At 41.9% G+C, this 15526-nt stretch overlaps 1 protein-coding gene across 1 annotated transcript in view; it reads right to left on the minus strand.

Annotated features, from left to right (window-relative positions):
- Positions 1-7279: 7279 nt before the first annotated feature.
- txnrd3 (thioredoxin reductase 3) overlaps positions 7280-15526 on the minus strand; it is a 22307-nt gene continuing 14060 nt past the window's right edge. Inside the window, exons 11-16 of the mRNA XM_076268419.1 lie at positions 15418-15494; positions 11510-11666; positions 10317-10424; positions 9977-10072; positions 9542-9676; positions 7280-8870 (exon numbers count right to left, since the gene is read on the minus strand). Of these exons, the coding sequence (XP_076124534.1) occupies positions 8808-8870; positions 9542-9676; positions 9977-10072; positions 10317-10424; positions 11510-11666; positions 15418-15494 (636 nt within the window). The 3' untranslated portion in view covers positions 7280-8807. The remainder of the gene's footprint in view (positions 8871-9541; positions 9677-9976; positions 10073-10316; positions 10425-11509; positions 11667-15417; positions 15495-15526) is intronic.

Raw genomic sequence — 15526 nt, forward strand, 5'->3', positions numbered from 1 at the left:
TGAGAACAAGAGCTGTCTGTTAAAAGAGCATGCCGTTCCTTCTACAACTAATCAATACCACCTTGAAGATTAAGCCTCACAACATTCATTAAAAGTGACTTTAAGATAATAAGTGTAGGAAATCTGGCTGGGAAAGGCTGTGCTGCATCATAAATCTAGGAAGTGTTTTAATTTAGCTTTTAATTTGACTTCCCCCACACCAGATAACTGCAATCTCGATTTCACAAAAGAGCCTAAAAAAAAACCACACACACGTTCGCACACACACACAAACACACACACACACACAAGCACACACACACTCATGCATGCACATGCACGCACACACACACACACACACACACACCACCCTTATCCTGATGAGATGAGTTTCGGTTTGGCTAAATATTTTTACAAAAACAGAACTTTCCATTTCCAGACATCTGCTGATAGAAACACAACTGAATGTACCCAGAGTAAATATTAAATATGACTTTTTTACTTGGAGGAGGAAAATGTTACACCATTTCTGAATAAAGATAGTAGCCGCACACTCTCAATAACCAACCTTGGCCAAATGTCAGTTATGAATAGAGATAGAGGAAGAGAGAAAAGAGTGTGTGCAGTTACTCTCTCTATTTTATTCATATCATCCTGCTCAGCAGCTCTATACTTTTTACACATTTTTTTAAAAAGAAAATGAACTTACTTATAAGTTCCAAATCATAAGCTGTTGTTGGCTTACGTGAAGGGTTTACATGAGACAACCCAACATCTTACAGAGATATCTGCTGACATCTAGTGGTGATTTAGTCAGCTTTCTCAACTTTAGTTTTCCAGCAAAAAGGTAACTAAAAAAGAGGTCAAATGACTGCTGTGATGTAAATGTGTTTCTGTCATATGATCTTATAAACCACTCTTGTCTTGTGTATTGTGTAAACAACACAAAGCGTAACTCCAGAGTAAAAACACTATAGGGTCTATTTACGGTAGTTAACAAGGTCAACATTTTTATTGAGAGCAAAATTAAGTTAATTGGTGGAGTTTTGATTAAGACAGTTTTTTGCATTAACACTTAATGAGCTAGTGAAAGCTATAAGGGCAAGCTGACTATGCCACTGACAATGCTCAAAATATAATTACACTTCTGTGGTAGTGTGGTGATAGCCTGGAAAATCCAGACCCTGGTAATCTAGAAAGATTACGACCAATGTTTACTGATCTCCAATGTTGCAGCCATACCTCCATGGTTGCAGCGCTGTCGTCATCAGTTTAGCTCGCCTCTGGCCCGCCTATCAGATAGGGTAGACTGAGTACAGTTGAGACACTTTTTGCCCACACAAAATCAAACAAAAAATACATACTGAAAAGAAGTGATTTCTCTAGATTTTGCAATGACCTTACATGGCACAATGCCATAAAATATGCCAGTTTTTAGGACACAGAATAATGTTTGTAATGATACCAGTTACGTTTAACAGTAACATAAGTGTAATGAGCTATTCATTGTCGAAGGTGCATGGTGAAGTGAAATTCTAACTTTGGAAAAAAAAAACACTTGCCGATATCCTTGGATGGGAGATACTTGTATCGTTCAAATTTTCCATGATCAAAGAGGGCCCTAATATGCATGTGCATAGCATGCATATTAGGCTTGCTGTGCAAGCAAGATATTTAAGGTGTCTCAACTATACTCAGTCTACCCCGCCGATTTGATTGGTCCCCCAGGATGCAAGGAGTAAAAGTAACGTGCATCATGGTGCCAGCTGTGGCGCAACTGGCTGGGGCACCTGCACCGTACGCCGGCGACCTGGGTTCGATTCCCGCCCCGTGGTCCTTTCCGGATCCCACCCCGACTCTCTCTCCCACTCACTTCCTGTCATTCTCCACTGTCCTATCAAATTAAAAGGCATAAAATTCCATTGTGCTCTCGCGAGAACTCTCTATTTCCAGGGTAGTGTGGTAAGGGTCTCTACAGACAAACTGAAGTAGCCTATTGTAAACTTTTGAAAGGGTTCAGAGAATTTATAACAAGACCTGTATCTGAAGGAAACAAATTGGCTGGCTTTGTGAGATATAAATAGATAGATACTTTATTGATCCCCAATGGGAAATTCAAGTCTTCCACGATCTTCGATCTCGCAGTGCTGCGCAGATCTGGCTGAATCGTACAATACAAACATGCCTTACCTTCAGCCAACGCTGAAAGAAGTCGAATTATTTGACACTACCAGAACACGAAGCCAGGCAATTTGCTTCTTTCAGATACAAGTCTTGTTATAACCTCTCTGTAATTATATTTTCAGCATTGTCAGTGGTAGGCTATAAAATAGCGTTTGTTTTTTGACGTGTTAGCTTGCCCCCTTAGCTTTCACTATAAGCCCATTCAAAACAGTCTTGCTCAAAATGCCACCAATTAACATCATTTTGCTCTCAATCAAAATGTTTATTTTGTTAACTACTATAAATAGACCCTAGGTTGTTTTCAATCTGGAGTTATGCTTTAAAGAATATACCTTATATAGGCTTTGAAACATAACAGTTTTGCACATAGGCTTAGGTCTTTGGGCTACATTTAACTGCTGACCCTTATGAAGACTAAACACAAAAAGTACAAGAATTAGATTAATGCCTATGTGGCCAAGTGCTACATGACAAACTTGTTAAGTGATTACTTAATACTGAATACTTAAAACTAAAATACTGAATTAACCAGTTAAAGCCACAGTTTACTTTTACCTTTTGAAATATATAACCACTTGGGGTCGCTATTTCACTCCTCCTCACACTTACAGCAAACTGTGATAAATGCCTAAGGAAATCAATAAAGCCACTGCACAAATAAGGCCTTCAGCAGTATCAATGGACGTAATGCATGAAGTGAAGAACTTTCTACAAGATACAAATGTCCACCGGGAGGCAAGATGTGAATAACAAAGAGCAAGCCCTTTAACAACACACTCACACAGTAATTTAACCTGCTACCTTGAGTTGTATAGCCTACACCAGTCTCTCCATTACCAGATCTCTTCAGTCAGATTATTCAGTCTCACAGTGACCAAGCACTTTAGGGTGGATGGGAAGACTCACCTTGTAGTAGGCTACAATCTTTTCTTGAGCAAACGCAGGCACCTGATAGTGTTTTGATCAGATATACGATAAAACAATCAATATTTACACTGAATAATCTTTACACAGTCATAGCAAACAGCTATTTCATGATGCTTCAAAAGAGAGGACTTCATCCATATGGCATCCACAGCTATGCCAAATATTGTCAATTTAGTAGTGGTTTCAAAAAGGAGACTTGTTTTCACAACTTTGTAGTCATTATAACACTTACAATTAAAAGTTAATGTGAACAATGCAATAACAGTGAATGTCCTTTAAAGGATGATCTGAATCGAGTCTTCCTTGGCCTGCTGCTGAAGCTCCTATTCCCAGTAGGCTACTGCCACAGGGTATCGTCGTGTCGTGACACATCGTGACCCTTGGACTCTGTTCAAAGCAGCTCTCGTGTTGCTATGACGGTCCTGCCTGCGCCGGTGATTGAATAGGCAGTGAAGCACACCTCTCAGGTACACAAAAAACCAGACAAGAGCTTCACACCAGTGCACCAGTCTGCTACTGATTGATCTAAGCACAATTAGCCCATCAAAATAAATGCATAAAGATGAGGCGGGGCGAGAGAGAGAGAGAGACAGAGGAAGAATTAGCCGACAGGCTTCAGATCCTGATTCATGAAAGGAGCTTCATCAGATTTTCACTGGACAGGTGTTGGGCCTTTGTCTGATTGCAATGACATAAACACAACCCTTTAGAGTAGGCCTACTGAAAAGCAACTGATTAAAAATCACTGATGGAAAAATAATGATGCAGAATGTAATGGACAGTGAACAGCCTACATTCTACCGCAGATCAAATTTGCCAAAAACGGTCAAGAGGTCCTTTATCCTTTCAAATTTAGTAATGCTGACATACTTCAGCAGGGCGGTAAACCATAGCCTAGTGCTCCTGCAATGGGCTATTCAACTAAGAAGTAGGCCTAGGCTAGAGTCCGACCGAAATGGGATTTTAAGACCGATACCGATTTCGATATTTGAGGATGTCAAAAACCAATAAACGATAAATCTTCCGTTGTTCATTCAATACAATGTAAAATTGTAGGCCTAGCATAACCTATTGAAGAGTTCTGATCAAGGTGAGACATTGTGTCTAAATAGGCCTAACTACCTGGTCTCCTTAGCCTGGGGTGCCATTCCGAACTTAGTCCCACCCACATGACTACGTCAGGCTATGGTCTCCTAAAGGCCAAATTATGAAATAATTATGAATAACAGCGTCAGGTCTTTGTACTTTTGTGATAGACAACAATGGCACGTTAACATTCAAGGTATGTTGCCTACTTAATGCTTTTAATTTTTTTTTTACTGTTAACAGCATTAAACAATGCAATACTTAGTTTGATTGGAAAGGAAAATTGCAAAATCTGATTCAGTGTGGTCCACGCAAGATGGGATGACCGCCATCTCCCATCAGCCTGGAAGGATACTTAAACCCTGACTATTTCCTTGACTAGTTAGAGCAGCTGGTGGATCTTTAGGTGAAGTCATGCTGTCTCTCCTTTGATGCACATCATTGCAGTGCATGAAAATGCACTGTACTGTTCTTCCTAGGCAACTTCTTATTATTCCGCTTACCACTTTTTCTATACGCAATTTCTCTTGAACAGTTTAACTTAGAAACTTCATTCAAACTTTGTAACGTAGGTCTTCAAACAGATCGGGTTGCTATGTCTTTTCAACTTTGAAACTTTTATACTTTTTAAACTATTAAAGAAAAACTTTTTAAAAATCCCCATAGACTTAACATTGCCGATTATGACATCATAATACGGCCATTAAGCAATTAGAATCCTATGGCAGGTGTTCAGGCCACCTGCAGCCTCAGGCTTTAAGCATACAATCTGGGTCAATTAGGACTACACATCCTATTCAACCGTTTCCTCTGCCCAAAACTGTTTCAAAATAAAAGTCCTCACTACAATAATCCACTGTTAAACAATGTAACCCATTAATCTACTGAACTTTTTACATTCAATTTTTAAACGGTCTACTTTTAAACTATCATCAAACTATCTATCTATTAAACTAGCGGTCTATCAACAACTTTTAAACTATCTACATTCAACTTTTAAACTTTTAAACTATATACATTCACTAGCTGTCTATCAACAACTTTTAACTTGTCATCAACTATGTCAACACTTGTCATCAACTATGACTCCTACCCACTGTAGCTAGTTAGCATGGTTAGCATGTTAGCATTTTTAACAAAACTATTAAAAATGATTAGCTAGGTTAGCTAAGTCACATGGTTAGCATAGTTAGCATGCTAGCATGCTAGTTAGCATTTTAAGCAAAACTGCTAAAAATGATTAGCTAGGTTAACTAAGTAACATGGTTAGCATAGTTAGCATGCTAGTTAGCATAGTTAACATAACTGCTAAAAATGATTAGCTAAGTTAACTAAGTAATATGGTTAGCTTAGTTAGCATGCTAGCTAACATTTTTAGCTAAACTGTTAAAAATGATTAGCTAAGTTAGCTAAGTAACATGGTTAACATAGTTAGCATGCTAGCATGTTAACATTCTACTTAGCATTTTAAGCAAAACTGCTAAAAATGATTAGCTAGGTTAGCTAAGTAACATGGTTAGCATAGTTAGCATGCTAACATTGCTAGCATAGTTAGCATGTTTAGCAAAACTGCTAGAAAATGTTAGTTAAGTTAGCTAAGTAACATGGTTAGCATGTTAGCATTGTTAGCACTGCTATAGAACATTAGCTAAGTAACATGGTTAGCAGATTTAAAAATCTTAGCATAACTGCTAGCAAACATTAGAGCCGTTCCAACTTTCAGTTATCGTCAAATATCTACCTATACACAGCCATTAAACTATTTGAATATCAACATTCATTAAACTGCTAGAAAACGTTAGCTAAGTAACATGGTTAGCATGTTAGCATTGCTAGCACTGCTATAAAACATTAGCTAAGTAGCATGGTTAGCATAGTTAAAAATCTTAGCACTGCTAGCAAACATTAGAGCCATTCCAACTTTCAGTTATCGTCAAATATCTACCTATACACAGCCATTAAACTATTTGAATATCAACATTCATTCAACTTCCAGTCTGTCAACAACTTTTAAACTATTTACCTTCAACTTTTAAACGGTCTACTTTTAAAGTATCATTAAACTATCTATTAAACTAGCTGTCTATCAACAACTTTTAAACTATCTACTGTCTATCAACAACTTTTAAACTATCTACATTCAGCTTTTAAACAGTCTACTTTTATTAGGCTATGCAACCACCATGTCTATCCTAACATCATATCACCGTAGTAACCATCTCTGTATTATCTGTTTTAACTATACATGATATTTTACATCACAACTTTAGCATTTTCATGCACTGGTAATTCCTTGGAATTGCATTTCTAGTTGTAATTAAAACACTGTTCCTGATTTTTCCTACCATTCAACTGTATCAAAATTACCATCACCGTGTTGTGTTTTTTTTACGTTAACAGCATTAAACAGATACTTTGTGATTGAAAAGGAAAATTGCATAATGTAAGATAACATACATACTCTTTTATGACTTCCTGTGGCCTGTGCATGTCCTTAACTGCTGCGTCGCGTTTCATGTGATCATTTATTGTGGAGATGAATTTCCACAGCATTAGACAATAAAGATTTCAATTCAATTTAAATTATTAACTCAGACATGGTCTCTTTTGGCTGGAAACATTTCCAATACGCTTGCGTGTCGCGTGAAAAGTATGCGCTGTTCCTTTCTCACTGGCACACATTTGCAGTGTGTAATGGAAAGACAATATTTTAACTTACAATTTAGATGATGGATCAGTATTTGGCTTTCCTTTACTTAATTAAAAAATGATTATTTGCGGTCATAAATGGCAATACCAATACGTCAACAATTATATCGGCACACCGATTTATCGGTCAGGCTCTACGAAAAAGCCACTAAAGAACTTCTGCTAACAGGTGCTGAGGTTCTGATATGAAGTTCTTTACAGTTTGAAACACAATAATAGCCAACTGGAACATGAAAAGAGGAAGATGACAATGTAGATGGGTAATGTTTTGCAAACACCGAATATCCTGAACTCTACTCGGAGCCTAGCAGCACCGCAGGTACAACTGTTAATATCCTTCCATGGATGATTAAAACAAAACAAAAAACACAAAACTGATTAAAACACAAAGCTGTCAGTGTTGTGTACATAACTTTTATTACTTATTTTATTATTCAGAACAGTGATGTTATGGAAAGGTGCATTTGTACATTTGACTGGCGTTGTTGCTAAGTGACAGCACGTCAGCAGAAATTATACCTTTTAAATACTGTCCTTAAACAATCAGAAGGGCTACAAGATCAGATACATTATATAAACACACATGCCAGTGGCAAATAAACAGATACAAACAGATATATGCTAAACTCCTTAATGAAAATGCAATCAGAAAGGTGTTCTTTAATTTACTTTTAGTCGACTTAAGTAAGGTTAAGTAAACAAACATAACATTCAGTCCAATCCATGTTTCAATACCATATACTTATATAAATATATCTTAGACATATCTAAGTGTGTTGCAAAGCGGCAAGAACAGGGAGAATTGAATGACAAATATTAAAATAACAGTGTGTTCATGTCTGAGTGTGCCCATGATATATGTGTGTGTGTGTGTGTGTGTGTGTGTGTTAGATATTGTCCTGATTTTACTCCAGTCTGACATGCACCTTTTGGTTCACAAAGTTTGGTTGAAGGATAGAGAAGAAAATGCCTGATATAAACCTGATGCCTGATGCATGTAGTTGTAGACCCACAAAACAAAACAAAAACACATGAATAATTTAATGCGTTTCGACACTGATGTTAAAACACTACCTGGAATGTTGGGCCTAGTCACAGAACAACAGGAGGAGTCAAAGTCAAAGAGAACCTGACCCTCCAATCATTTTGACTCTGGTGTACCAGATCTAAAAACAAGGACATTAGTATGCACGTACGTGTGTGTGTGTGTGTGTGTGTGTGTGTGTGTGAGAATTGGACGTAATTCGACCTCTATAAACTCGTCCCAGAAGAACATCAGTCCTAGCCCACCGCAGTGGCTGGGTTAAGGGCCAAGACATCATAAAGCACCGGTCTCAGAGTGAGAGAGCACTGAGTGTCGGCACGCGTCTGAGAACGAGTCCGAGGATTTGGCCAGCAGCAGAGTAACCCCGCTGTTTAACGAGCTGCCCCTTGACACATCGCCACACTTTCAACTCACCCCTCACACCTCCTCACCAGGCCCTCCTCCGCACCAGGTGCCACCGGGCCGCTGCGCTGTTCGGACTCCCACGGCCTGACCAATCAGAGCCACCCAATTCAGCTCTAGCCAAATGGTGGATGGATGGACGGTCTGGCTTGCAGGAGGAGCCGAAACACAGACGTCCACGTGGACCTGACCCGACTCAAGTTCTGAAGCACTGGCCCCCACAGAGTGCATTTGTTTTTAATAAACGTCACCCGTGTCTTGCTAGAATTGCTAGCTTGGTCTGATTTGAGTGGTTATAGTCAGGGTGTCGGATCGGGGATGGATAACCTGAGACTGCACTGACCTGGGGGCAGTTATGGGTGAGGAGGGCCCAGCAGAGGTGTGTGTGTGTGTGTGAGAGAATGTGTGTGTGTGTGAGAGCAAAGGCTGATCTAAGAGCAGAAGGAGCAGCTCATTAAACTAGCAGGGTTTAACCTCAGCAGCCGGCTTGTGTGATGTCTCCACCTGAGCTCTTGCTCACGTCCAGTGTGGTGAAGGTCTGCAAACAAAACAGAGGCCAAGACAAACAGCAAAAGGGTCAACAGGTAGGACCGGTATGGCACTGAACATATCCAAACAACATTTCCATAAACAAATGGACAGACAAAAGAGCCTTTATGTGAAGAGCAGAGCTAGTCAACTAGATGCCAATGTTCTGTATATCCAGAACTTCATCTATGACAAACGGTATGCTTTCTGGCTCACAGATGACACCTGGGTTTGTAATCCCAAGTATGTGGTATTGTGACTGAGGGCTGAGCTACACCAGGCACGTAACTGAAGCGTTTCATTCGCGTTGCGTCTGCTGCAACAATTAGCTACCACTATAATCAATGGAAGCAGCTCCACCAGACGTGATGGCGGCGTGTACGTTCGAAAAAAATATACCATTGATCTAAAATGGACTTTACACGTTGCGAACGGAACACTTCAGTTACGCGCCTGGTGTAGCTTCGCTGTAACCCAAATAAGTTTTAAGTGGTGGAACTCATAATAGAAGAGCACCATGGCTTCCTTCACCTAAAGAAATAAAGCCATGGGGCGCTTCTTTTTAGAAGCTGACCACTAGGTCAGAGTCAAACCAACCCAGGCTCCTCATGAAACCATGTACTCTAAGTAACCCCCTGTGGAGAGTCCTGGGAAAAACAGCCAATGAGAATGCAGCCTCACCTCAGCACAGGTGGGGTGGATGCCGATCGTGTTGTCCAGCTGGTCCTTGGTGATGCCACACTTCATGGCAGCGCCAAAGCCTTGAGTCACCTCACCGGCGTTCGGACCCAGGTAATGAAAGCCCACCACACGTTCCTGAAACCAAGAGATCGCATTCATTGAACCGCACTCATGAAAGCTTAGCATTTTACAGACTTCTACACAATCAAGCATCACTCACAAGAGTGATTAGTAGAATGCCTAAACATTTAGAGGACCATGACCGAAGTTTACTTTAAAAACAGTTTGCTGCTTAGTATTTACAGAATTTGCTCTATTCCAAATGGGAATGAACAGGTTAATCGTATGAGATATTATGGCTGAGAAAAGAGGCATGCTGGAGAGATGCATGGCAATCCTACAGATCAGCAGGAACAGTCCCTGAGTGATACTCACATTGTCCAGTTTATTGCAGATGATCTTGGAGTAGCACTTGTTGTTGTCCCTGTTGGGTATTGTGAACTCCAGAGGCCAGAACAAACTGTGGTAGACCTGCACAGAAACATTCAGTGTCATTATTACACCTGCGAGTGGCTTCACACCTTTCAACATGAACACGACTGTTCACAAGACTGCAGCTGTGCACAAGATTGTAGCCTCAATCCAAAATGACTGAACCCACAGAGGGCAAGAGTCCTAATCATTTAGTCCTTCATATGTCAGTGTGGTGTGTGCCCACTGCCCACACACACACACACACACACACACACACACACAAACAGTTTCTGGTGCCCACCTCGATGTTGTCCTGCCCATACAGCTCCAGGGCTTTCTCCTCGGACAGGCCACAGCAGCCGTACTCCAGTGGGGTGAACACCGTGGTAGGGACGTTCACGTAGTCACACTGCACACACACACACACATATATAGTCATCAACACAAGCCATTCAAGACAATAAATTCAAAGATAAACAAGCGGTCAAAACAAACAAACACTATTGGGCAGTTTCCTGTACAATAAGTACAGGAATTAAAGGGAAACTTGGCAGGATTAGCTATATTTCCCCCTCTGCTGGAGAAATTGTGCATTATGCTATTTCAAACTGTGGAAAAAGGTAACGATAAAGCACATGGATTTGTTTACAAGCTAGCAAAACGGTTAGCATAAGTTCGGCAGACAATGTGGATGTTACAAGGTAAGAAACACAATTTAAAACGAGTTTCTTGTTTCTCACTTCTCTTTCTGAGAGGGTAGTCTCAATGTTGCAAGGTTGGTTTTCCACATGGGGACGCTAGGGGCATCGGGAAAAGTCACCATTTTCACCGGAACAGGTCATTTAACCATCCAAATGATTTGTAAACGGGTTTATTACGTTGAAATATTTGCCAAGTTCCCCTTTAAGTCCTAGTCCCAGACTAAGTATAAGTATATATACTCTTTTGATCCCGAATTCTCTGCATTTATCCCAATCCGTGAATTAGTGAAACACACTCAGCACACAGTGAACACACAGTGAGGTGAAGCACACACTAATCCCGGCGCAGTGAGCTGCCTGCAACAACAGCAGTGCTCGGGGAGCAGTGAGGGGTTAGGTGCCTTGCTCAAGGGCACTTCAGCCGTGCCTACTGGTCGGGGTTCGAACCGGCAACCCTCCGATTACAAGTCCGAAACGCTAACCAGTAGGCCACGGCTGCCCCAAAGAGTTTTTAGTCCAGCACTACGCTTAATCCATATAAGGGAGGTTGGCTTGACTCACTAGACTCCTAAGTACTAAACTACTTGGGCAACAAATGATCTCAATGACCTCAAGTGGCCATAAAGTGAATCAATGCTAATGGCATAAACTACAGGGAACCCGTGTCATTAGGATGTGGAGACAGCCAGGTTGGAGTCTGGCTGATGGCTGGGGTTAGGAGAGAGGAGGTGGTGCGAGGGGTGTACGTGTGTGTGTGTGTGTGTGTGTGTGTGTGCGTGCGTGCGTATCTGACCTTCAGCGTGCCGCCAGCAAACAGCCTGCGTGCCAGCAGCTTGCCGGCCTGGATGGCCACCGGCGTCAGCTCCCACTTGCCCTCGAGGATGTCGCCGATGGCGTAGATGTGCGGCACGTTGGTCTGCTCCTCGTCGCTCACCGGGACCTTTCCATTCCTGGAAAGACAAGACAGGATTTAGACAAGGCATCAGACTTTCCGCTTGAATAAAAATAGTGCCGGTCAAAGTGACCGGTAGAGGTTTCGTTTTTCGAACATTTTGATATGCCGGTCAAATATCGAATTATCGCTTCTTAATTAGTCAAGTTGAGGAAAACTGGAGACAGGCTATGTAGCTTAAAGAATTACATAATCAGGCCGAATAGAATGCAACATGTTTTATTAGCCTAACTTACTTTATGGCCTAAACATGCTTTATAAGATCTAGCCAGTCTCTGCTGTTTTCATGGACAGCAAGAATTCGCTTCGTTGTTTTAAATAGGCTACATGTACGTTGTTTGTTGCTGCTACCCACGTCATCTCCAGTGGTTCAACAGTTTCACTTGTGCCACTGCGCACTCACATTGAATGAGCACTCACACCACTACCCCCTAATGCTATGCCTCTATTTAATATTAAGAATTACGAAATATTTCCTATTCGGGAAAATATTTAGTTTCTTTTTCTTTCGGGTCTGCAGTTCAATGATAGGCCTACCATTTGATTGTGCCGCAAATTATCCGCGGACCAGCAATCTCCTCGTCGAGGAGGCCCTAACCCTGCAGATCATAGACAGAGAAAGCATGCTTGTCCAGTGTACCCATGGGTCTGTCTACACGGAGAATGACATGTGTCTTGGTGCAGCCGCACCCCCGCAACTCCACTTTCACTGATTCCGACAGATATGCCCGACACTTCTACTTTTTCCTCTGGTGGTGGTGGAGCTGACCAGACATCTGAGGCTTGAGGCGTTACCAATTTATCATCATCCATCACGTCTGGCCTCTGAAAAAACTTTTAACCCTTAAAGGGAATGTTGGGAAATTAACATTCTAAAGAATATCTGGGTTCATTGAATTCAACATAGAATTTTAGAACCTTCAATTGTTGCGGAACTTAGAATGTTCAAAAACCTACACCTTTAAGGGTTAAGGCTAGTCTGCCTGGGCCTGGCCATGTTTGAACCGCCTCACTCATTCGTTTGTTGTTGTTTTAAGCACGCGCCTCCTATTTGAAATGCAGCATATGCGTGTGGTTTAACAACTTTCAAACGGTAGAGCCTGTTCCTTTAAAACATAGCCAAAGGACGTATTCTTGCTTTAGTATAGGCCTACATTTTCCAGCCAATGTCCGGCAATTACCGGACAACGGAAACCCTGCAAGGCATGTAGGGATCAGGGAATAAGCTTTTCCTCCTCACTGAGATGCTTTGCATGTGGTGCTATATATAACTGGGTATTTAACTGTAGTATTTTATGTGACATGGTTTTAGTGACAAAGCAGGGTAAGTTAACTCACTAAGTTAACTAGCTAAAAGAGGAGTCTTGGCTTTGCACTGCAGAGTGAATGAAGTCAAGGGGCTCTTCTATTAGAATGTCTACCACTCCGTCTCCGTCAGGACCTGTAGCTTTGGATGGAAGTGGATTGGAAGGAATCTTATCTTCTCTTTTATTTAGGCCACCAGTGGAAATTACTTGCATAAGGACATGTGGATGCAATTCATTATGTTTTCTATTTCATTAGTTAAAATAAATGTTGAAAAATCAAACAAATTGAAACAGGGCCAGTTCTGGCCTATATTAATGTGGGCTGATAGAAATATTGGGTGGGCAACATAGCAAACATGAAACTGTGGTCAAATTGGATTAACACAAACAGCAGGCTGAGATGGGAGTTTAGACCATCAACCCATCAGTCAACCAACTTCTGTCAGTTTCATTTCATTTTCTAACGCTCTGTAATTTCTCGACACCATCAATGATCAGGCGAGTGACAGAAGCACTGTAGGCTGCCCTGCCCTCCAGTATCCTCACGCTCCCCGCAACACTTTCAGCTGTCTGCTGGAGGTCTTCTCTTCCTACAACAACATGCAGTTAAGTCCCACCCTGCTCTACTTTTGATTGGCTAAACACATTTGTTAGGTTGAAAGCGAGGGCTGCCATTGGTAGGTGAACTCGGGGAGCGGCATCACGGACAACGAAAATGATGACACTCATCTATAATGATTTCCTGAAATTGTCTCCTGAGGAAATGTTCCTTACAGCCGCGACACGCCGGAGATCCGGCATGGTGCCGGAATCCTTTAAGCCCTGTAGGTGTAACGCTAGACCAAAATACACCCCTGTTGAGGTGAGAGAAATCCATGCAAACATTGTCGCTTTTACCCAATATACAGTAGGATTGGCTGCCATTTCTTTGCAAGCGCTTTCTCTTACATAAGTCAGCTGCTCCGCTGATTTCCATGTTGATAAGGGCATGACACTGCAACTTTTATAAAATCTTCAATCTCTGACCTACATGAGTTTACACAAAGTCCTTTCAGGCAAGTCCCTCCACTCGGCAGCCATATAGCAACGCTTTTTGGGCACTCATCGGGCATCCTATTCAGCAGAAATGCGCGTGCGCAAGTCTTCACACCAATCTTGCTCCAGCGGCGAGTTCACAACACATGATTGGGAAGATGTCTTCACAACATACCATATGATTGGCTCAATGTATTCACATCACACCACATGATTGGCTCAATGTTTTCACATGTCGATGTTTTGCCGAGGAAAGAGGTGGGATATGTGTAGACAACGGCCATTTTGACGTTACAAACTAGCCCCATGCATTTCTATGGAGGATTTTTTGAGTGCTGTGTCTCCTCATTAGAAAGTCTCTGGTTTACACTTACAAACGTACCAGGTATAGATCAGATCAAGCAAGGTGTGTGTAGTGGTGTAGTGGTGTGTGTGTGTGTGTGTGTGTGTGTGTGTGTGTGTGTGTGTGTGTGTGTGTGTGTGTGTGTGTGTGTAAAAAACAGAGAGAGACATATACCAGGGCTCAAGTGCTAATTCCTCACTGATCACAAGACCCATGCGCTGCAGCCTCAAGCACAGATCACATTAATCTATGGCAACAACAACAAACTGTAGAGCACAATACAGTGGAACACGCAGAAAGCAGCTCAAAACCACTGTACACTTAGCGAATAGGAGAGAGAGAGAAAGAAAGAAGAGAGGCGAGTTTAAAGCAGAAACATTGGTTTGACAAGGAAAGGAAGGTAACTGGTCAGGCAGAGTCATGTGATGGCTCCAGTGACCTTAAGGCTCATGTGCTACACTAATCAGTACAAAGCTAGCTGGACCCGTTTGTCTCACACACACACACACACACACGTATCATTTGCAGTCAAGGCAAGCCCTCGGTTTCCATAAAAGGTCTAATTTATATGCATTCTGCAGGGTGACCTCCCGCAGGTGTGATCCTTAAGCACAGCATGACTAACAGCCTCTGGTCATTCATACACAGCCTTTCCCTACTATTGTTCTCCGCAATGAGTCATGGACTTCATTGGAATGTACTTGAATACTTGGTGTGTGTGTGTGTACACAGCACGCACACACACAGACCTGTTGGCACACGTACACACATCTGCAAACGAAAGAACTCTTCTTCTAATACAATACTCTTTGTATACACCGTTGTTGCCAGATTCTGATTCAATCGCTTTCAACTTCCCTGATTAAAATGGACACACACACACGGGTGGCAATACTGCTGAATCACCATGACTGACTCCAGCCCAAGCCTGGCTGTGGTTAAAGGCACAGCTCCACCCAAAGCAGAGCGGCGCGGCGCACACACAGAGACTGAATGAGCAGAGCTGGTGGCAGAGAGTCAGAGACCCAGAGGAGGGCAGCCGACGGTGGGGGAAGGACACTCACTTTGGGTTTACTTTGACGCCAGCCTTGTCCAGGCCAATGTTCCCTGTGCAGGCGTCACGGCCCACTGCAATCAGCACCTGAGACACACACACACACACACACACACACA

The sequence above is a fragment of the Alosa pseudoharengus genome, unplaced genomic scaffold, assembly GCF_046254945.1.
Source record: "Alosa pseudoharengus isolate Yale_2024_CS ecotype anadromous, Long Island Sound unplaced genomic scaffold, YU_APseudo_1.1 YU_APseudo_1.1_scf_5, whole genome shotgun sequence".
Classification (NCBI taxonomy): domain Eukaryota; kingdom Metazoa; phylum Chordata; class Actinopteri; order Clupeiformes; family Clupeidae; genus Alosa; species Alosa pseudoharengus.